The following is a 24213-nucleotide window of genomic DNA, read 5'->3' as shown; positions in this document are numbered from 1 at the left end:
TAGCTCAGCAGATAAAAGCATGCATTGCTCTTGCTGCTCAGCTCCCAATGCCCACCTGCTAGTACACTATTTCCCATAACTGCAGTTCCACACCGTCCGACGCTCTCTCCTGATGCCCTGCTGGCATGAGGCACGCACGTGGGGCACATACAATATGCTCAAAACACTCATACATATAAAAATACATCTTTATTTTATATTACTTTTGGGATTAGACTGCCAGAGCTCTGTTGTTTGGAGTCCTGCATTTCAGAATTACAATAATACCCAAGTGTGCAAATATACAGTCTCTTTTTTTTATTTTTTATTTTTTATTTTTTTTGAGACAGGGTCCCCCTGCCCTCAAGCTCATTATGGAGCTGAGGAAGGCCTTGAACTCTTAATCCTTCTGCCTCTACAGTCAAAGTAAGGGGATTGTAGGAATGCACAACTATGCCTGGCTTAATCATTTTCTAAAAAGATTTATTTATTATGTATACAGTGTTCTGCCTGCATGTGCACCAGCATGCCATGAGATCACATTATAGATGGTTGTGAGCCACCATGTGGTTGCTGGGAATTGAACTCAGAACCTCTAGAAGAGCAGTCAGTGCTCTTAACCTCTGAGCCATCTCTTCAGTCCCCGCTTAATCATTTTTTAAAAGAATGCAGTTTGCACAATCTTGCAGGTCAAACCTGGAGCCTCGGGAGCTAGGCTAGTGGTCATCCATTGGGATGCACCCTCAGTTCTGTCTAATTGTAATCTTTCCCAGTATAATTAAAAATAGCTAGCATTTCTTACTTTTTAGTTGATAAACTATTTTTCATATATGATCGTTTTAATTAGGTTTCTATTCCTGACAGAACACCACAACGAGGAGTGACTTGGGGAGGAAAGGGTTAATTTCAGTTGACAGCCCCACCTCTACTGCCGCACTGAAGGAAGTGCTGTGAGAAAAAGTAAAACAAGATGAAGATGGGGGAAAGAATGTGTTTATATTGCCAGTCTATGTAAGATCCATGTCATTTCAGCCAGCGTACCTAACAGGAAAAGGGGCAGAGGGAAGAGTTCACGGTGCAGCAGACTGAAATCCTGCAGTCAGGAGCGCATCTGACTGCTATTTCACCACTTTTTAATTTTAATTTTGGAGGCTGCATCAGTAATTATCCTTGTGTCTCAAACAGCAAACGTAGGCATCCTGCGTGGCTTTGGCTAGTTCAATAAGTAATTCTGACATAGTGAAATATATATAACTTTGTTGGGTCTTCAAGTTCCTCCCCAACTCGGGCCCTGAGGTTCTGCTTGGCTGAGCAACCAGGTCTGAGCATCTCGAAAGCAAAATAAATAAACGAATGAATAAACAAACAAACAAACAAACAAACAAAAACAACCGCGGAGGGTCACGCACTCCCGCGGGAGGAAAAGTGGGCGGGCACGTCCGCTGTCGGCCCCGCCCCTTCACTCCGGGATTTTCCCCCGAGGTCCTGACAAAAACGGAAACAAGCGCCTTGCGGGTCGCGGCGACAGCAGGAGTTTTGGACCGAGCGGGTCCCCGTAGGCGCTCCGCCTTCTCTTCTGAGGACGCCTGTGGAGAAGCCCGGTGCCGGCGGCGGCTGTTTTGAGAGTCGCTCGGTGTCACCATGGGTGACCACGGGCTGGAGTTGGCGTCCATGATCCCCGCTTTGCGGGAGTTGGGCAGGTAGGGCCGCGCGTCGTCGCCAGCCTCGAGACGCGGGGTCTCCTCGGCCCCGCGCCGCGGCCTGTGGGCTCCTCTCTCCCTCACGGTGGCAGTTGGCGGGAGCGCGGTCAGGACCCTCGCGGGGGCTTGCCGGCGCGAGCCTCTGTCAGCTCTGCCTCTAGAAGGGTCTCGGTGGTTATTTTACCGCGCTCATTTGCTTTCTCGAAAACCCTTCCCTGGGTTCTGGTCCTTCTAATCGTTGTTGGGCGAATCGATTGGCTTAGGTTTTGCTTCAGAGCCGCGTTCCCCGCTTCCAGGGAGCGAGAGAGAAATCAGTTGCTGACGGGGCCGTCGCTTCTTCTCGCTTCTTCTCGAAGGGAGGCCGCGCATCATGGCCACCTGCAGCTGGGAACCTCTGCTTCAGTCAGAAGTGCCAGGGACAGGGCACAGGTCCTCGGTCTAAACCAGCACAGCGTTACCCCAAACTAAAAGATGAGCTGGTTTCCCGTTTGCGCGTCGTTTTTCACCCCAGAACTTGGGTAGCACAGGCAGGGGGAACCTCGAGACTAGCCTGGACTAAACTGTGAGACCTTGCCTTAAATAAACAAGGGGAGAAAAAAAAACCACCACCACCACCAACAACAACAACAAAACCGCCTTGTTTCTGTCAACCCCAAAAGTCAAATGAGAACCATGTTCCAATCTGAAGAGTTAGTGCGCACCATGCCCCTTCAGTTATCAATAGAAATTGCTTCTTTATCTTTTTTCTTTTTCTTTTTTTTAATTTTTTAAAAAAATCTATGTGCTTTGGAGTGAAAGTGTCAGATCTTGGAGTTACAGACAGTTGTGAGCTGCCATGTGGGTGCTGAGAATTGAACCCCGGTCCTTTGGAAGAGCAGGCAGTGTTCTTAACCACTGAGCCATCTCTCCAGCCCCCCCCCCATCTTTTTCTTAAGTAATTTACTCAGGTTACATCTCAATTGTATCCCCCTCACTTGTATCTTCCCATTCCCTCCCCCTCCCTCTTTCATCCTATTCCCCTCCCCTAGGTCTGTGACAGAAGGGGGACCTCCTCACCAATCAGGTCTCATCCTGGTAGCCTGCTTACCCGTCCTCTGAGTGCCACCAGGCCTCCCCACCAAAGGGCAGTGGTCAAATATGGGGCACCAGAGTTCCTGTCAGAGTCAGTCCCCACTCTCCACATAACTGTGGAGAATGTCCTGTCCATTGATTAGATCTGAGTAGGGGTTCAAATGTTTACTGCATGTATTGTCCTTGGTTGGTGCAGTAGGTTGAGCAGACCCCCTGGGTTCAGAGCCACCAGCCTTAATGGTCTTCTTGTAGGTTTCTAGGACCCACTGGATCCTTCTATTCCCCCATTCTCCCATGCTTCTCTCACCTGGAGTCCCACTAGGAAGTCCCAGTGTCTATTCCAATCTCCTGCTAAGTGAAGACTTTCAGGAGGCATCCGTGTGGGGATAGTGTACAATTATAAGTGAATATATACCATGTGTTTCTTTCTGGGTCTGGGTTAACTCACTCAGAATGATCATTTCTAGTTCCATCCATTTGCTGTAAATTTCAGCATTTCCTTGTTTTTAATAGCTGAGTAGTATTCCATAGTATAAATGTACCACAGTTTCTTTATCCATTCTTTGACTGAGGGACACCTAGGTTGAGTTTACAGGTAAAGTCAGTGCTGACCTTAAGTCTGTGAGATAAATCTGCTTCCTTTTATTTTTGCACCATAACTGGGTCCGTTTCCCTCTGCTGGCCGTACTAAAAACCAAACAAAAACCTAAGTTAAAAGACGACTTTTTCTCTAACTCCACCATCACCTTGTGTGATTTTTTTTTTGTTTTGTATAAATATGGCAAGTAGACTTTGTAACATCAAAAATAAATAAAAAATTAAATTTAGTAATTTCTGTCTTTCTAAAAGTATATGAGTAAAAATGATTTGGGGAAACTGATAATACAAGTTTTGTGCCATCATCACTGAAATTCGGTCTCAGAAAAGCTGGAAGGCAAGGACAAACACCAAGGTTTCCCCCTGACCTTAATACATGCACCATGGCACAAGCACCTGTACTCATATGGCCGTATACATACGTATATCACACACATATACAGACTTTAAAAATAATTAAAAATTTAAGAGCTTAACAGCTGTTAATATATAACTCAAAAACAATTTTAAAAGAAACACAATTTGGTGAAAAAAAATGGGTAAAAAAATTGGGGAGACATAAATCAAAACCACAAGGAAACTAGTGTAATGACTTAGGTCAAGGCAAGAGCCTCGTTGAGTTTAAGGGCAGCTTGGGCTACCAAGGACTTAAAAGGCCTATATAATTACACCTGTCTCGATCCCCCTCAAAAACAAAAGAAGGACTATTATATATGTAAAGAAAACAACAAAAAAAAAAAGGTTAAGGATATGGGGAAGTTGGAACCTGTGGTACATTGTTAGTGTAGATGTAAAATAATATAACTTAACCACTGTGGAAAGTGGAATGATAGTACTATAAAAAGGGGGTGGGATAAATAATTACCCTATAACCAAGCAATTATTTTGTTTGCTTGTTTGTTTGGTTTTTGTTGTTGTTGTTGTTGTTTTGAGACAGGGTTCCTCTGTGTAGCCTTGGCTGTCGTGGACTCCCTTTGTAGACCAGGCTGGCCTCGAACTCACAGAGATCTGCCTGCTTCTGCCTCCCCAAGGGCTGGGATTACAGATGTGTGCCATCACACCCTGCTAATTCTTTTTAATATATACCTCAAAGAATTTAAAGCATTTATTTTTACCGTGTTGTTCATCATAGCATTGTTATTCACAATATCTAAATGGTGGAAGCAAATGTTCACTAACAGATACGTAGACATAACCCTCCCATATGTGACACAAACATAAAGACTATTTAGTATGAAACGGAAAGAAATTCTAATGTGTTACAATTAAACCAGTGGTTCTCAACCTGTGGGTTCAGACCACCTTGGCAAAGCCATATCTCTAAGTATATTTGTTATGATTCATAACAGTAGCAAAATTACAATTATGAAGTAGCAATGAAAATACTTTTATAGTTGGGAGTCATCACAATATGAAGAACTGCATTAAATTAGGGTTGCAGCATTAGGAAGTTTGAGAATCACTGCTTTAAGAAATAAGTCACGGGCTGGAGAGACAACTCAGTGGTTAAGAGCACTGTCTGCTCTTCCAAAGGACCCAGGTTCAATTCCCAGCACCCACATGGCACTCCATATGGAACTCCACATGGAACTCCAGTTCCAGGGGATCTGACAGCCTCACACCAATGCACATAAAATAAAATTAAATAAAATTTTTTTAAAGAAAGAAAGAAGTCACAAACGGGTAACTATGCCACTAAGATAAGAAACCTAGAGCAGTCAAGTTGACAGAGATAAAATATTGGAATGAATATTGCCAGGGGATAGAAGGGGAAATGGTAAGTTATTGCTGGTTAGGTGTAGTGTTGCAGTTTGGGAAGCAAACAGACTCTATTAAATTTTCATTTTCTATTTTGTGGTGATTTTATATAAGCCACAGTACTCAAGCTGAGTCTATTCATAATTATAGGGAACAATTCTATTGAATTGTTTTTCTCCTTTTTCCCCTCAAGACTGATTTAACCCAGGACCTCCCACATGGTAGACAAATGCTTTGCCACTTTGTATTTCTCTTTAATATTTTTTCTTGATTAGCTCTAAGAGAATATGTGTGTGTGTGTGTGTGTGTGTGTGTGTGTGTGTGTGTGTGTCTGTGTGTCTGTGTGTATTTTATTTTTTATTTTTAGTTACCTTTTTATTTTGAAATTTTCAAATATAGCAAAAGAAGAAAAATTATATACTGATTTCCTCCTTTATAGCTTTCTTCTTCTCAGCACATACTATTCTGCAGTAAATCCCAGATATTCTACCATGTCAGTAATTACCAGTAAAGGATAGAGACTTCTTTTTAAAATTTATTTATTTTGTATGTGTATGTTTTGGTTGCATGTATGTATGTGTACCATATGTGTACCTGGTGCCCTCAGAAGACAGAAGAGGGTTTTAGATCCCTTAGAACTGGATTTAAGCATGGTTGTGAGTAATAGTGTTGGGGTTGGAAACCAAACCAGGATCCTCTGCAAGGGCAGCTAATGATTTCAATACTGAACTGTTTGCTCAGTACTGTGAGCATCTAAGATGACTCATGGTCCCACTGGTGCTTGAACCCAGGACTTTATAACATGATGCAGATATGAAAACTGCTGCATTATGGAAATATGTTTTAAAATATACTCACGGTACCATTATCAATTCAAGAATATAAATGTCAGGCTGGGCGTGATGGTGCATGCCTTATTAAAAGCAGATCTCTCTGAGTTCGAGACCAGCCTGGACTACAAAGCAAGTCCAGGACAGCCAAGGCTACACACGCACGCACGCACGCACGCACGCACGCACGCACACACACACACAAACCTGTCTCAACAAGCCAAAACAGCAACAATAACAACAAAAAGGCATACTAATGTCATTTGGGGAGGTCCAGATTGAGATCACAAATTATTTGATGTGGCTCTTAAGTTTTTTTTGGTTGCTTTGGTTTTTCAAAACAGGGTTTCTCTGTGTAGCTTTGACTGTCCTAAAACTCGGAGGTCCACCTGCCTCTGCCATCCTGAGTGCTGGGAGTACAAGAGTGCACCACTGTGCCCAGCTTTAAGTCTTAATTATAGATTTTACTTTCTTTTCTACTCAGAGTCAGAGACAGACTGACTCTCTGATATATGTAGCTTTGGGTGTCCTGGAACTCAGACCCATCTCCTGTGCTTCCAGAGTGCTGGATTAAAGATGTGTCCCATTATGCCCATTTTCAGAATTAGTACCTCTGTCCTTCCTTCCTTTTTGTTTGTTTTGTTTTTTGTTTTTTTGACACAGGATTTCACTCTGTGGCTGCCCTAGAAATCGCTCTGCATACCAGGCTGGTTTTGAACTCAGAGATCTGCCTGTCTTTCCCTCCCAAGTGCTGAGATTAAAGGCATGTGCCACCAATGATTTAAAATTTTTCTAGTAACCACATTTTAAAAAGTAAGAAGGAAAGCAGTAAAATTAAGTTAGTAGTACATTTTACAGGTTGTGTGTATTAATTTATTATATTCAAATATTATGTTTATATGTAACTGGTATAAGATGATTAATGCAATGTTAACTTTTTTGTGCAAGTATTAGTAATCTAATAAGTACCTTTAATACACCCCAAATTAGTGATGTCTTTAGTGTTTTACTTTTAAGTACTAGAATACTGTCTATGGTAACATTTAAACTAATCACATTTGATAAATTCAACTTTAGAGAATTTTCCTACAAATTAAAAGGTAGGTCCTTTTAAAGATTAAAAGCTTCTGCCTAGTTTAATTTGTGAGACAGAATCTCTCTTAGTAGCTTATACTGACCTAGAATTGCGGACCTTCTGCCTCAGCTTCCAGTTTCAGGTATGAGCCAACATGCCTCTCATTTTTTTTACATTAATTTATTTACTGGGAGAGAGGATCACACACATCACAGTGCATATAGAGGTCAGAGGGTAGCTCATGGGAGTTGGTTCTCTCCTTCCACTGTGTCAGTCCTGGTAGTGGAACTCAGGGCAGGCTTGGCAGCGTGTGCTTTTACCTGCTAACCCATCTTGCTAGCTCCCATTGTGCCTCCTAACGTGCTTTTCTTTGTGCTCTAGTGCTACTCCAGAGGAATATAATACCGTTGTACAGAAACCAAGACAAATTCTCTGCCAATTCATTGACCGAATACTTACAGATGTAAATGTTGGTAAGAGGGAATTCTTTCTTATGTATGCACGTGCGCGCACACACACGCACACACACACAAGTATACACTTAATACCACACACATACAAAAATAATATTAGATGAACGTCAATGGTTTTTCATGTAACATTATGCTACCACTTTCTCCTCTAGGCAGTTTTACTTACAGAGTTAAGTATTTGGTAGATACTAATTGCAAGCAAGTTGTTACTCAGTATTACTTGTTACTTAAAACATAATGTAATTTAGACCTTAAAACCAAGTTTGTGTTTCTGTTAATAACCATGATTTTCTATTGGCTTCCTAAAGTTCTTTGATGTGTCAGCTATAAGAACTTTTTTTAGGAGACAGGGTTTCTGTGTGTGGCCTTGGCCTCACTTTTTAAACCAGGCTGGCCTCAAACTCACAGAGATCCGCCTGCCTCTTCCTACCTATAAGAAATAGCTAAGAAATAAGAAATCATAGGACTTTATCAGCAACTTACCAGTGGTAGACACACAGCAAATGCCAAAAACAAAACCTGCCATAACAAAGGGTTAAGATAGAGTAGAATTTAGTATAACATATTTTATGATTTATCATAACCATTAAATTTTGTTCTTTTTAATCCACAAAGTTATAGGTTACTAAAAAGATTGCAGAGGACTGTTAACACTTGCAAGATGCGGTTTCATATGATACCTGTTTTGACCACATGCTTCTCCCCTCTGCCACTTTCTCTTTTAGGAATTCCTTCACAGTATTTTTCTAGAATTGTTTCCTTTTATCTTGAGTTACCATGTCACACTATTTTTTTTTTAATCCTTCACTAGATTATCAGATTTTTTTGTTTGTTTGCTTTTGTTTGTTTTTCTTCCGATTGTAGCATGGTACCTGGCATCTTATAGGCCTATGGTGCAAATGCTTACAGAATGGAATGTATTATAGATGAATGTACATGGTTATGAGACACTTAAAGTTAGGTGGCAGGCTGGAGAGATGACTCAGACATTGAGTTTGCTGCACAAACATAAGAAGCTGACTTTAAATTCCCAGCACAATCTTAAAAAGCCAGCTGCAGCAGTGTATACTGTAATCTCATGACAGATCTGTGAAGCTTCCCTGCCCAACTACACTAGCTAAATTGGTGAAGTCTAGGTTCAGTGAGAGAGCTTGTCTCAAAAATAAGGTAGAGAATGCTTGAGGCAGACACCCAACATTGACCTCTGACTTACACACACACACACACACACACACACACACACACACACACTTAATACAACACACATACAAAAATAATATTAGATAAGATCAAACTATTTCATCATATATCAATTTAGCATGAGTACTTTGCTGCAAAAAAGTTTTGATTACCAAAATCTAGTTTCTTAGCAAAATCTCTTTTGTTTAGTTTGTTGCGACTTTTTAAAAAGAATCTTTTACCTCTCAGTTGCTCTAGAACTTGTAAAGAAAACTGACGGTCAGCCGACCTCTGTGATGTTACTTGATTTCATCCAGCACATCATGAAGTCTTCTCCACTTATGTTTGTAAATGTGAATGGAAGCCAGGGACTAAACGAGGCCAAAGACAGTTGTGTTGGTGAGTGCTGTTATTTTAATCTCAACCAGTTTTATGAGCTCTCTTTTCTGCTTTTTTGAATATCACACATGCATGATTGCATACTCCCAAAAGTTGCATTTGCTATATATTGAGGGGAAAGGTGGTAGCAGTTTTGTTTTCTTTTTGAGGCAGAGTCTCTGTACCTCTGGCTGGCCTAGAACACGTTTTGTAGACCATGCTGGCCTGGAGCTCAGATCTGCCTGCTGCCTGAGTGCTGGGATTAAAGACATGTGCCACCACACCCAGCTTTTTACTGGAACATCCTCTCTACTTACTACAAAGCTTGTTTAGACATTCTATTCAAAAATATTTACTTATGCAGGGTGTGGTGGTACACACACACCTTTTATCCCAGTGCTCAAAGATATAGTTGAGTTGGAAGCCATCCTGGTCTACAGAGCAAGTTCCATGTGAGCCAGGCTACACAGCGAAACACTTTCTTGAAAAACAAAAACCAAACCAACCAAACAAAAACTTACACTATTGTCTTTCATGAAAATTTTGCTTTTTTTTTTTTGAGATAGGGTTTCTCTTTGTAGCCTTGGCTGTCCTAGACTCCCTTTGTAGACCAGGCTGGCCTCGAACTCACAGGGATCTGCCTGCCTCTGCCTCCTAAGTGCTGGGATTAAGGTTATGCATTACTACACCCAGCGAAAAATTTGCTTTCTTATGTTAAATCTTTTTTTCTAGGCTTTTACCTTATTGCTACTATTCCGCTGTTTTCTTTTTTTCCTGTTTCTGTCTTAAAGGGATGCAAAACAAACCTTTCCTATATAATGAAATATTTTTCAATGTGTTGATAGTATTGCAAGTATCTGCTTTGATAATACATCCTTCAAAGAGTGTTTTTTGACTTCTAGCCATCTAGGACTAGCATTGTCCTGCTGCTTTATATGTTCTGATTACTGATGTTCTGTATTTCTTCTGTCATAAGTTCTTAAATTATACAGTAATCATGTCTCAGTCTTAGGTATACTTTCTAAAGTATGGACTATAACCCACAGTGGTTATGAAATAACTTTAAAGCTAGTAACATTTAAAACAGGATAAGCTAGGCATGGTGGTGCACACCTTTAATCCTGGCACTTGGGAGGCAGAGGCAGGCAGATTTCTGAGTTTAATGCCAGCCCTGTCTGCATGGTGAATTCCAGGACTACCAGGGCTATGTAGAGAGACTCTGTGTCAAACAGATGTAGAGAGACTGTCTCAAGTGAATGAATGAATGACATGTGCAAATGGTTAGGGGATTGAATATAGCACTTTATATGTAGTAGATATGCAGTGTAGCACTAACCCACACCTCCAACTCTGCATTTAGTAACTACTCATTGAAGGAAACTGGGTGTTGTGCCTTGCCCATCTAATCCCTAGCACTTAAGAGATGAATGCAAAAGGATCATTGGGAATTTAATGTCATCCTTGACCACATAGCAAGTTCAAGACCAGCTTGGGCGACATGAAATATTGTTTGAAAAATGAAAAAATATGGTTTTTGTTGAAGGAGTAATAGTAGCTACTATTGTATTTATTATGCTTTGGGAACTCTCCTGACTATTTCACATATATTATCTTTCTTGATTATTACAATAGCCATAAACAGAGATATCATTATGTAGGTTCAGAGATGTGAAGTTGACATAACTAGTAGATGGGAAGCTAGAACCATTTTTAACTCCAAAACTGATATTCTGAAATACAGCCTTTCTATCATGTAGGAAATGTAGACTGTTCTCTTGGTAAAATGTATACTTTAAAAATCAATCATCAAGCATTTAGCAAATTCACACTTATGATATACTTGCTTATTTAATATATTTTCTGTTTGTTTGTTTGTTTGTTTCAAAGAATTCAGTCATTGGATCATTACAAGACTTTTACGGATTGCAGCAACTCCATCCTGCCACATGTTACACAAAAAAATATGTGAAGTTATCTGCTCATTGTTATTTCTCTTTAAAAGCAAGAATCCTGCAATTTTTGGGATACTCACAAGGGAGTTACTCTATCTTTTTGAAGACCTAATTTCCCTCCACAAAAGAAATGCAGTGGGTGATGTTATGGAATGGCCAGTGGTTGTTTCTCGATTTTTAAGCCGATTAGATGAGCACATGGGATGTTTACAGCCAGCTCCTTTGCAATTCATGAACATGCAAAACATAGAGTTTATTGAAGTCACTTTATTAATGGTTCTTATCCATATTGTTCCAATTGTGTTTTTTAGACGACAAGAATTGTTACTGTGGCAGATAGGCTGTGCCTTGCTAGAACACGGTAGTCCCAAAATCAGATCTTTAGCAATTACCCTTTTAACTCAACTCTTTGAGCTTGGAGGATTACCAGCACAGCCAGCCAACACTTTTTTCAGCTTATTTTTGGAATTGCTGCAACACCTTATAGGAATGGATGCTGACCAATTGAAACTGTATGAAGAGCCATTCTCAAAGCTGGTCAAGACACTGTTCCCTTTTGAAGCAGAGGCTTATAGAAATATTGAGCCTTTCTACTTAAATGTGCTGCTGGAAAAACTCTGCGTCATGTTTGAAGATGGAGTGCTTATGCGGCTCAAGTCTGATTTGCTCAAAGCAACTTTGTGTCATTTACTGCATTATTTCCTTACATTTGTGCCAGCTGGGTATGAATCAGCTTTACAGGTCAGGAAGGTGTATGTGACAAATATCTGTAGAGCTCTTGCAGATGTTCTTGGAGTTCAGACACATATTGGGGTAAGTAATTATTATTAAGACTGCACATTAAGTGTTTTGTTCATGTAAGGGTGTGCAAATGTATAGGATGTAGTAACAAGAAAAGAGAGCATCTCGCATAATAATGGCATGTCAAGGGCATGATGATTTTCATAGTTTAGTTTCATTCCCAGACTTCCATTCCAGAAAAATTTGTTCATTAGGAGAGTAAACTGCCAAAATATTAGATTGTTTTAAAGTAGAATTTATAAAATATGTATTTTTAGCAACATTAATTGTAAGGGGGCTAGTTATCTTATTTGGAGAAAACTTAATCATCAGTATTTTTATCTGTGAATGATTTTACTTTAGAATGAGTGATTAGTGATGTTAGATTATACAATTTTTCCTGTTTGGACTGTGGGGAAAAACAGGCAATAAAATACTCAGATGTGTAGTAACTTGATTCAGTATTTTAAACATTGAACATTTTAGCTTATTTTAGCCTGTAGATCTTGTTGGATTTATAGTATGAAAAAGTTAATAATCCCCTTAAAAATTTTTTGGGTAGCATTTTGGGAAAGGGAAGGGGAAAATTATAGTGCGTATTTGTTGTAAACCTTTTTAAAGCAATAAAGCCATCCTTAATAGATAAAATGTGAAATAATATTGATTGAAATGCATATTTGGCTTGCTTATAATAAGACTCAGAAATAGTTTAGCTTTCTAGAAAACATGTAACTAACACCTTTTATAAATAATATAAACATATCTCCTAAGAGGTGATATTTGAAATTATTTTTGTTTTCTCAGTACTTGTTGGGACCATTTTATGCAGCTTTGAAAATGGAAAGTATGGAAATTATTGAAAAAATTCAATACCAAACTCAACAGGAAAATCTCAGTGGTAATAATGATGGAGTGTCACCAAAGAGACGTAGACTCAGCTCCTCTCTCAGCTCTTCCAAAAGGCCATCCAGACAGTCTGAAGAGTATGACCTCATCTGATTTTATTTTAGACAGTTCATAAAATTTTATTTATCTTAAAAAATAAATGTTTGCTAACTTCTGATTTAAGAATACAAAGAATGCAATAGGAATGTTTAAAATATTTTGCTAATCATTACAATTTGCTCTGCTATGACATTATATACATAAGTAAAGTTACTTTAAATGTTTTGCATGGCTTTTGAACATTTGAAAAGTGTCAACTTGTGTGTCTATTATATTTCAAATTTTAACAAATACACTATTTTTGTATGTACCCAAAGAATTGCCATAGCTCAGCCAAACTGAACATTGTTTTAAATCTATTCTAATGTAGATAAAAGTTGGTAATAGATTGCAATTTTTGTTTTATTTTATTATTACAGTTACTGGTATGTGTGTGTGTGTGTCTGTCTGGTCTACATGTGTGTATGTATCACAACAATTGTGTAGAGGTCAGTGGGAATGGGTTCCTTTCTCCCATCCTGTGAGTTCCCAGGCATCAAACTCCTGTTCTCAGAATTGGTAGCAAGTGCCTTTATCTGCTGAGCCATCTTGCTGGCTCTTTTATTTTAAACTTATAAATTTTGTGCTGGAGTTTAAGCCTAAGGCATTATGTATATTAAGTAAGCAGTCTATTCCTAAGCTGTTCCCCCACCCCATATTTTGTTTGGAATGCATTTGTACTATACATTTAATACTTTCTATTGTGATTATAATTATTTATAGAATTAATCATGTGGATATGGACAAAAAGAGCACATTGTGGAATGTACTGAAACAGAAAGCTGAATCCCTTCAGATTTCCTTTGAGTGTGGTACTCTAAAGAGTTCTGTTGTGGAGACGTTAGAAGGAATCACTGTTGTGTTACAGCTGACTGCTCTCTGCACTGTTCACTGTTCTCATCAAGACATGGATGGGTAAAAAAAAATTCAAGATGTAATTTTTTTATTCTGTGTGTATGATGTGTATGGGTGCATGAAAACCATAGAATGCCTGGGGAGCTCAGGGGACAGCCTTGCGCAGTCAGTTCTCTCCCGCCTTTACATGAGGTCCAGGCATGAAAGTCAGGCCATCAGGCTTTCAGGACAAGTGCTCTACCCACTGACTCATCTCATTGGCCATAAACAACTTGTTTTGGTCTCTGACTTTAATGAATTTGTATTTACCATTTAGTAAATCTGATTACTCACGCTATTTCTGTGGCCTTAGGACACAAACTTTGTAGGGAAGTAGGTAAGACATTTTTTATTGAATGCCTGCAAAAGGCCAGGTACTGCACTACCTGTTGCTTCTGTCTTACTCGTTATGTCAATCCTAGAGGTAAATGAGAAGTTAGAGTGTAGAAAAAGTAGACTCTTTCTCTTAGGCCTAAATAACTTTCCCCAAAGACACAAGAGATGAAGATAGCAGAACATACTTAATGTACAATTAAGAAACTCATGGTTTTGACTATATTTCTTGAAATAGAACAGAGATTTATAATTCAGAAGAGGCATATTTTCTGTTAAGTATCTTTAATATATATTTCTATTAAAAGAAATAAGTATGAGCTTTTGAAGACTTACTCTTACTGCCATAATTTAGGATAGCTTGTGATCATTCTGTACTTTCTGACTGATTTGTATTGATTAGCCAATATGGAGTTATAAAAGAAGAGATTTTTTTGGAAAATGTATTAGTTCAGTTGCCTCTAAATTTAAAATTGGAGATAAATTAAAGAAATGTATTATCAGATTCCTATCATTTTTATAAGGACCATTTGCCACATCAGTTAATAATTAAATAGGCATATCTTCTATCATTATTTAAGTCTGGTAATTAATTAAACCAACATTTAAAGATCCTAGACCAGCCCCATAACATAAGAGTGATTTAAGAGGCTGAGACAGGAGGATCACCTCTATCTAGGACAGCCTAGGCTACAAATTAGACTCGGTGTATCTGTCTTCCCCTGTCTCCCACCCCCATACCACATACCACAAACAACAATAGAAAAAAACTGACTTAAACCAACATAAAGAGGATACATTTAAGTATAAGGTTAGTTTGTATATTGAGTTTAAATTGGCTTAAGGCTGCAGGTGAGCTCTGTATTTAATTTTCCTTTGGATTTACTAAAATATTACATTGGACTATAAGAGAATTCTTATTTTTAAATTTTTTTATATTTTATTAATTTATTCATATTACATCTCAATTGTTATCCCATCCCTTGTATTCCTCCCTCCCTCCCGCTTTCCCCCTCCTCCCCTCACTATGACTGTGACCCTCTATATACTCATAGGGTATCAAGTCTCTTCTTGGTAGCCTGCTATCCTTGTTTAAATGTTTTTTTAATGTACTCGTTGCAGCCATAATTTGAAGGACTGTCAACAAAAATATAAAGAGAAACCTCCAGTAGTGCTAACTTGGATGTCTTCGGATTTTTATACAAAAGTGCTTAAGAGCTGTAGGAGTTTGTTAGAATCTGTTCAGAAACTTGAACTGGAATTAACCATTGATAACATGGTGAGAATTTATGATGCTTTGATGTATATGCAAGGTGAGTACAAATAAGTGATATATTAACCTTAGTCATTGTAGCTATAGGCTTTCTGTTTCTGTCTAAAGTTTAAATTCAGAAGTATTTGCAATATTCAGAATATTTTCAATTTTTCTGTTAATTGAACTTATTGGTAGTGTCTCAGTTTCACATTTATTCGTGTAATTTTTTGATTGATTTAGTCAGTAGACATTTATTTGAAACGTTTAAATGTTCTGACTTGAGAATCTGAAGAATGCTATGATCCATATAGGCAGTATATAGATGTATATCTTTTTAAGCCACATCTGATTTTGTTGGCTTCACAGACTTCAGCATGGGCCGGGAAGTAGAGCTCAGTGGTAGAATACATGTTAAGCTTGTGCAGGGCCCTGAGTTTGCTACAGACTACTCCCAGTTAAAACATAAGATTGTTTATGGCTCTTCATTTTAAGAATCCTTGTTTATTGAATGTTGGTTATAATTCCACTTGATGTTTTGGATGTCTATATTCTTAATGGGAAGAAAATGACTAATGTGTTAAAAGAATAGGTATATCTTATATCCTTTTGTCTGTCTCTGTAGTCAAAAGTTCATTCGAGGATCATATTCTGGAAGAGTTATGTGGAATGCTCTCACTTCCATGGATTTATTCCCATTCTGATGATAACTCTTTAAAGTTGACCTCATTTGCTACTGATCTTCTGTCACTAAGCCAGAAGGTTTGGGATAGTTACTGTAAGTTATCACAAAATTGTCTGATGTATATTGATTATTTTTTGTGTAATGATCTCTTTATAGAATTTATAATACTTCATCATCCTTTTTGAGTAATTCAAGGGAGAATACTTAGAAGAGTACAGGAAGGAGTTTGGTATATAGACAGTAAGGGAAGGAATACTTGCCCTATACCTATATCCTTTCTATCTGTACAGAGTTCGAGACATAGCCTAAAGCATCTTTATCTTGAGCTGGTTGTGTTAGCTTATGCCTGCCATCTCAGCACTGAGGAGACTGAGGCAGGAGGATTGCCATGAGTTCCAGCCAACCTGACTGAGCTAGAGTCCCTGTCTTCAAAATAAATCAATAACAAAACAATTTCCATTTAAGAAATCTATGAGATATTCCAGGACTACACATAAAAAAGAGTAGAAAATAATATTCTAAACACTCAAACAACTTCCCACTTCAAGAAAATAAATATGGGGCCTGGAGAGACAGCTCAGTAGTTAAGAGTACTGACTGTACTTCCAGAGGACCCGGGTTCAATTCCCACCACCCACATGGCAGTTCACAACTGTCTGTAACTCCAGTTCCAGGGGACTTGACACTCTCACACAAGACATACATGCAGGCAAAACACCAATGCACGTAAGTAAGACATAAATATAAGTATGTTGGTTCTGGGAATGTATCTTCTCAGTGGGTAGAGCTCTTACCTAACAGACTAGGGGCTCCAGGTTTGATTCCCCAGTACCCACTAAAATTGAGATGGTGGAGCCCCATAAGCCTGTTATGTCTCAAAACAAAACTGGAAAATGAAAGCATCTAAGAGTCCTAAATGGGTGGTGCATTCCTGCCTGCAATCCCCGCACTTAGGAGACCAGGACAGGAGAATTGATTTACAAGTTCAAGCCAACCTGGGCTACATAGTGGGACCATGACTCAAAACATGAAAGATAGAAAGATAAGTAAATAAACAAGCTTTGTTCTTTCCCAGTTTTAGTCCCCTTCTTTCTCTGGAGATAATTACCATACGAACTTGCTTTGTTTTATTGCTTTTATTATATATGTATTTATGTTGTTTTTAACAAAATCTCAAACATTCAGTTTTACCAATAAAGACTCAGGAGCCAGATGCTAGGGTGAAAGAAACTTGCTAGCTCAGAGAGGCAGAGAAAGCACCACCTGACTTTCCTTTTCAGCAGACATCCCAAAAGAAGGAATGCTCCTCCACACCATCTCAAAAAACCCTCAAACTGGATGTTCCTCCCTTCTACTTCCTGTGTGTCTCTCTTTCTGTCCTCCTGACTTCCTCTTACTTTTTTTCCCCCTATGTTTACTTCCTGTTAACTGGTTGCTTGCTCTGCCTCTTGACCTATGGTTGTCTTTATTAATCCTGTTTACAATATTCAATCAGAAAGCCCTTGGATTAAAGGTGTGTACAAGGGCTGAGCCACACCACAACTAGAAGCAGATTTTTCCTGTAAACAACACAATCTTGGGGTTCACAGTATAATCCAATATCCTACAACATACTTATCTTAATATAATATACAGAACTATTTTCATTTTCACAACTTGGAGTTTGCTAGGCAATATTGTCTTTATTTTTTTAGATAGGCTTTTATGTAGAACAGGCTAGCCACAAATTTGGCAGTGTAGGTGAGGGTGGTCTTGAACTTCTGATCCTCCTAAGTACTAGTATTATAGACATATGCCACAATGCCTAACTGGGCCAGCATTGTATTTATAGGATTTATTCATGATGATTCATATAAGCTTTAGTATTTTATTTATTAATAATCAACTATAATATAAACAGTATCAGGGCTGGAAAAATGGTTCGGTGGTTAAGAGCATGGACTGCTTGCTCTTCTTAGAGCACCTGAATTTGGTTCTCAGCACTCATATCAGGCAGCTTACAGCTGTTTGTAACTCCTGTTCCAGGAGGATCTGATGTCCCTAGCCTTCTCAGGCACCTGCATTCACATGCATAGTCCCGCTCCCCCACCCCAGTTCATAATTTAAAATAATAAAATTCTTAAAAAGATGAACATTACCCTGGTATTAATGGACAATTTAGTTACTTCCGGTTGTTGACAGTTATAAGTCTATAAATATTTTTAATTAACTCTTAAGTCTTCCCAAGGCTGTGATCTTCGATGTATTGTCCAGAACCAGTAGTGCAAACTGTCGGAACTTACTAGAAATAGAAAATCTTGTGCCTGCAACTCCTTTTCTAGGAGATCTGATATACTCTTCTGACCTCCACAGGGACCAGACACACATACATTTCAAACACATACATGCAAGACAAATCATTCATACAGATAAATAAAGATAATAAGGTTTAAAAAAGAGAGAGACAGAGTATCTTATTATTTGCTGGGATATACTGATTGAAAATCCTGAATTTTAAAAGAGATCAAGATATTGATGTGTATATTATTTTAGGCACTGTTTGGAGATAATTTCCTAGGAATGCAATTACTAGGCTTTAGGGTTTCCATATTTTGTATTCTGTTTTGTTGTATTGTTCTCCAGAAATGTAGCAATATACGAATTTACGTTCTTGCTAGTCAGATATGAGAGTCATGTTCAATACTTGGCATCACCAAGTTTAAAATATCTTGCTATTTAAAATAGTAAAAATGCAGGGAGATAACTGTTTACATATTTTCTATCTGATCAATTTGCATTTCCCTAATTATAAAGTTATATGTAAACAATTTTTTGTGTTCTTGCTTTATTTTCTGAAAAGATTTCATTATGTTAGATATTGTATTTATTTTAAATGCTAATTTCACAGCATTCATAACAGCTTAGAAACTTTGCTTAAAGGCTAGCAAGGTGGCTCAGTGGGTAAAGATTCCTGCCACCAACCATGACATCCTGAGTTTGACCGGGACCTCTATTGTGGAAGAAAAGAATTGACGCCCTCAAGTTCTCCTCTGACTTCCACACATGAGTTTTGGCACCTGTGCCCCAAAAATAATAAGCAAAAGTTTTAAAGGAAATCTTGTTTAATAAGGTTAATTCTTTTTTAGCTCCACAGGCACAGTCACAATGTGTGTTTCTTCTGACTCTGTTTCCAAGAAGAATATTCCTTGAATGGAGAACAGCAGTTTATAGTTGGGCCCTGAAGAGCTCCCATGAAGTAATCCGGGCTAGTTGTGTTAAAGGATTTTTTATCTTGTTACAGCAGCAGAATTCTTGTAACCAAATTCCAAAGATGCTTATGTATGTATTAAGACTTTATTTTTTTATTTTTTAAATATGAACCCATGGCTGCAGGCAGGGTTTCTTTTTTTATTTTTATTTTTTGGTTTTTCAAGACAGAGTTTCTCTGCATAGCCTTTGTTGTCCTGGACTTGCTTTGTAGACCAGGCTGGCCTCGAACTCACAGAGATCCACCTGCCTCTGTCTCCCGAGTGCTGGGATTAAAGGCATGCGCCACCACACCCGGCTGTATTAAGACTTTAATTTGAATATATCACTTGATTGTATAAATCATTGATCTTGGGTGTCTCTCTTGAGTCATTAATCAGTATATACAGTAAATATTACTTTTAGCTGAAAATTATATTTTTCCCTTCTAAATTTTATCATTTCCCCCCTTTGTCTTAAATCAACAAAATCTAATCCAAAATATTTACTAGGAGGATTCAGTAGTTTTTCTTTCTTCCCCCAGAGATAGAGTCAAAGATGATTCTGACATAGTCAAGAAAGAATTTGCCTCTATCCTTGGTCAACTTGTCTGTACTCTTCATGGCATGTTTTCTTTGATGAGTTCCTCAGTAGATCCTTTCTTTGAACATGTGGACTTGTTCTGTAAGAACCTGAAAGCAACTTCTCAGTATGAATGCTCATCTTCTCAAGTAAAAGCTTCTATTTGCAAGCCATTCCTTTTCCTGTTGACAAAAAAAACACCTAGTCCAGTAAAACTTGGTGAGTGATTACTTACGAATTAAAAAAACACTTTCCAGTGACAATGGAGTATGAGTTTGTTGGAGGGTTAAGATTTACACACACTCTTGGAAGGTCCATGTGTTTAGAGAGTAAGTTGCAATTTATTCACACGCTTTCAGATAGTTGGTAAGTGGTTCTAGGAACTCCTAAGTTCTGTAAAATTGACAATAAGACTAAGATCTAAGATTCCTTGAGAGGTTTTTAATTAATTAAAGTTTATTTTTAAGTCTAATAGATAAAAATCTATAAAAATCTAAAACTTAGATTTTAGTATTTATTTTTATTCATTTATAACTTACATTAAGTGTAAAGTAATTTAAGTTGGTAAGTTAGCCAGCTGTAGTGGCACATGCCTTTTAATCCCAGCACTTGGAAAGCAGAGGCAGGTAGACAAGGCCAGCCTAGTCTACAAAGTGAGTTCTAAGTCAGCAGCCATGTTTCCACAGTGAGACCTCAAGATAAACAACAACAAGCAACAAACAAAATTAGGTAAATTAATGAATTCTAATCTCCTTAAATTGTGTGTGCCATGTATACTTAGATATTGACATATAAGACAACATGGGATTGTTTGCTGTATAGTATTTTTAAGTACAACTTTGATATATGATGTGTCAAATTAGAAAATATATATCACTTTAGCTTTCATAGACAATCTGCATCATCTATGTAAGCATCTTGATTTTCAAGAAGATGAAACAGAGGTAAAAGCAGTTCTTGGGACCTTATTAAATTTGATGGAAGATCCAGACAAGGATGTTAGAATTGCTTTTAGTGGAAATATCAAATATATATTGGAATCTTTGAACTCTGAAGATGGATTCATAAAAGAGGTTAGAAATCTTAAATTAAACATACAGATTTTTATAAACCTAGGTCTAGAACTCTTCTGACCAATGTACTTTGCTTTCCTAGCTTTTTGTCTTAAGAATGAAGGAAGCATATACACATGCCCAAATATCAAGAAATAGCGAGCTGAAGGATACCTTGATTCTTACAACAGGGGATATTGGAAGGTATGTTTGACACATTTGAATTGAAACTTACTCATTTTTGTCACTGTCTTACTTGCTTCGTATTAGAGATGGTGAGAGGTAGAGATGTAGTCCAATGGTAGAGTACTTGCCTGCTGTGCACTGGAAAAAAAATTTTTTAAAAAGAAGAATAAAAGGTCATATAAGACATATATTATAGAAAAATATGATTCAGCATATATTTAATTTTGTATCTGCATTAATTTCTGAGACACTGACTTTATGCATGCCTGTGTTTTTATTTTCAGGGCAGCGAAAGGAGATTTGATACCTTTTGCGCTCTTGCACTTACTACATTGTTTGCTGTCCAAGTCAGCATCTGTCTCTGGAGCGGCGTACACAGAGATTCGAGCACTAGTTGCAGCTAAAAGTGTTAAACTGCAGAATTTTTTCAGTCAATATAAGAAACCCATCTGTCAGGTGAGAGCCAACATTCAGCCTTCAATAGACAATAGCAACAGTTTTTACACGAGCTTATAAAGAAACTGAACCCAGGCAAAGCAATGTGTGTGTTGATAATCTCAGTTACTTAGTTTGGGATGCTGAGGTGGTGTGGTCCAGGATTTTGAGACCAGACAGGGCTTATGGAAAACAACATATGCATGTCTCCTTATTTTGCTCATTTTAAAGGATTATTTATAAATTTTAGAATTGAATTGTTGCCGTTTGTACTTAAGGATATTAGTCTGAAGATATGGGTTATAGATGAAAAAAGAGTATCATAATTTTTATGTTAAGTTTTAGGGAGTCATCATTTTTTAGCCTTTTCAATAATAATGAACTCTTTTTATATTTTGATATTGTAAATATGGCACTTTGTTTTTAGAAAGGCATATTCATTAGTCACTGGAAAGTTAGACCATATTAAAATATTGATCTTACCTGTATTTATTTGCAATATAATCCTTAGCATGATACTAAAGTTTCTTAACTAAGTATAGTTGTTTTTCTGTAAAAAAGTATTAGTTGGTGGCCAAGGAGGGTGATTAGTTAGTATTCCTCCTTGTTTAAAAACTTAAGAAAAATGTTTTTTGCTTTAGTTTTTAGTAGAATCTCTTCACTCCAGTCAGATGACAGCACTCCCGGCTACTCCTTGCCAGACTGCTGAGATGCGAGTACAAGATGTTGCTCACCACAGAGAAATGGCTTTAAATACCTTGTCAGAAATTGCCAATGTTTTTGACTTTCCTGATCTTAATCGTTTCCTGACTGTAAGTTGTAGTGTGTGTGTGTGTGTGTGTGTGTGTGTGTGTGTGTGTGTGTGTGTGTAGTTGACTTATTTGAAGTTTTCAGTTCAACATTTCATATGTTCCATTCTATTTGTTTGTTTGCTTGCTTGCTTTTAAAGAAAGCCTTGCAACTGCACTTAGGACCCTATGAACCTTAGATTTTTTTTTTTAATGTGCTTTGTGTGTATATGTGTGTATATGTAGGTCAGAAGACAACCTTGGCTATTGTTGCCCAGGCATTGTCCATCAGTTTTGAAGGTGTAGCCAAGGGGGGCATAGCCCAATCACAGTACCCTGGACTTTGCCAAGTAAGCTTGAATGGTTGGGCAGCAAGCCTTTAACTAAATCTTTCTGTCTCTGATTCTATAGCACTGTGATTAAAAGCATATGTTACCATGCTCAGCTTTTGTAGGGATTGAACTTAGGTCTGCAGACTTTCATGGCATGCTTTTTACCACCTGAGCTATCTCCCTAGTGCCTAAATTACATGTTTATTTTTACTTTGACAGAGATTATTGCTTATATAGTACAACTTAAATTTATGTATATTTTTATTTACTGTTTATATATCATAGTCAGCGATATCACATTCAGGTTAACTATTTGAGTCTTTATGTTTTTAGTCCTGTCCTGGATTCCATTGGACATTGAAAAAGTAGTATTTATCCTTAAGAACTTGAATATAAAATACACAATTAGTGTTATGATTTCCTATGAGTTCAAATGTCAGACTTTGTAAACTAGGATGATTTAGGAAGACTGTGATTCACTAGGAGTCAGGGTTAAGGATGATGGAGCATGTTATCTTCTCATCTTTGCCCCAAAGTCAGGTTTATTACTAATCTTAATATATTGTGTAACAGTTCACACAGTGGTTCCCCCTACAGTATTATTTTTTAAAAACTTAAATCGCTTGTAAATTGGTTATATATTCACAAAGAAAATGGGATAATATAAGAACTGCAAAGCCATTAGTACCTTATTCATTAATTCTATCAAAACCCACAAATGTTTACTACAACTTTACCCACTGACAGTGGGTATTAAAACTCTGAGAAGAAACTAAACATCTAAATTTAAGCCATATTATTTAACAGTCTTAACCTATGTATAACTGAATTAAAAGGCATAACATAAGGTATGTCTATGAAGGCAAACCTATTATTTTTGTCTTCTTTCTTGTTTTTTGTTTTTTTCTTTTTGAACAGGGTCTTAATCTGTAGTCTGTAACTCTATCGTCAAGTGTGTTATCCTCCTGCCTCAGTCTATGGAGTGACAGAATGTCACCCCCTCAAGCAAGACCTGGATCTTATTCATTGTCACATCTCATGTTTATAATAATGACTTATATGTAGTTTCATTCATTAGGTACATGTAGAATAACTAGACAAAATCATAACTACATTACCTTTGGATTTTATGTGAATTTAATGAGCTAGATCTTTAAAGAAATAGACCAAAAAGGAAAGATTTGTTACAGTATTGGGATGTAAGTGTGCTTGCCTGTTTTTCTATAATGTTACAGCATCAATTCTATAATCTAAAAAATTCTTTAAGTTTGCATTCATGGCTATTCTCTAAATGCAGGAAAGGATATGTCAGATTAGGATTTTACTTTAAACCATATATCTTTTAATACATAGTCATGAGAAACTCACTTCTTTGTAGTGCACATACAATGTAATAGGAATAAATGAGTCCAATCTTTCTTACTTTTTTTTTTTTTTTTGATACAGGGTTTCTCTGAGTAGCCCTGGCTGTCCTAAAACTCACTCTGTAGACCAGGGTGGCCTCAAACTCACAGAGATCCACCTGCCTCTGCCTTCCCAAGTGCTGGAATTTACAGGCATGCTCCGCCAGGACTGACTCAATCTTTATTACTTTTACATTTCCTTATTGTTCACTGTCTCTTAATGCATATGATAGAATCTCTATGCTATTGGTACCTTGCATGTTGTTGACTGCTGTATATACAGGGCCTGA

At 37.6% G+C, this 24213-nt stretch overlaps 1 protein-coding gene across 2 annotated transcripts in view; it reads left to right on the top strand.

Annotated features, from left to right (window-relative positions):
• The first annotated feature begins 1479 nt into the window (after window positions 1–1479).
• ATR (ATR checkpoint kinase) overlaps window positions 1480–24213 on the top strand; it is a 101191-nt gene continuing 78457 nt past the window's right edge. The window contains exons 1-14 of one of the 2 annotated variants that reach the window (XM_084751732.1): window positions 1480–1679; window positions 7392–7483; window positions 8912–9061; window positions 10928–11805; window positions 12577–12755; window positions 13480–13671; window positions 15106–15296; window positions 15861–16013; window positions 19046–19238; window positions 19690–19946; window positions 20610–20800; window positions 20883–20983; window positions 21250–21421; window positions 22042–22212. In XM_084751732.1, coding sequence (XP_084607858.1) covers window positions 1621–1679; window positions 7392–7483; window positions 8912–9061; window positions 10928–11805; window positions 12577–12755; window positions 13480–13671; window positions 15106–15296; window positions 15861–16013; window positions 19046–19238; window positions 19690–19946; window positions 20610–20800; window positions 20883–20983; window positions 21250–21421; window positions 22042–22212 — 2979 coding nt within the window. In that variant the 5' untranslated portion in view covers window positions 1480–1620. Of the gene's footprint in view, window positions 1680–7391; window positions 7484–8911; window positions 9062–10927; window positions 11806–12576; window positions 12756–13479; window positions 13672–15105; window positions 15297–15860; window positions 16014–19045; window positions 19239–19689; window positions 19947–20609; window positions 20801–20882; window positions 20984–21249; window positions 21422–22041; window positions 22213–24213 lie in introns of those variants that run through there. The other variant, XM_084751733.1, reaches the window with a different exon arrangement.

The sequence above is a fragment of the Acomys minous genome (assembly GCF_964271855.1).
Source record: "Acomys minous genome assembly, chromosome: 13".
In the NCBI taxonomy this organism is placed as follows: domain Eukaryota; kingdom Metazoa; phylum Chordata; class Mammalia; order Rodentia; family Muridae; genus Acomys; species Acomys minous.
Note: the sequence above shows the minus strand (reverse complement) of the source record. Positions and strands in the feature narration are given on the sequence as shown.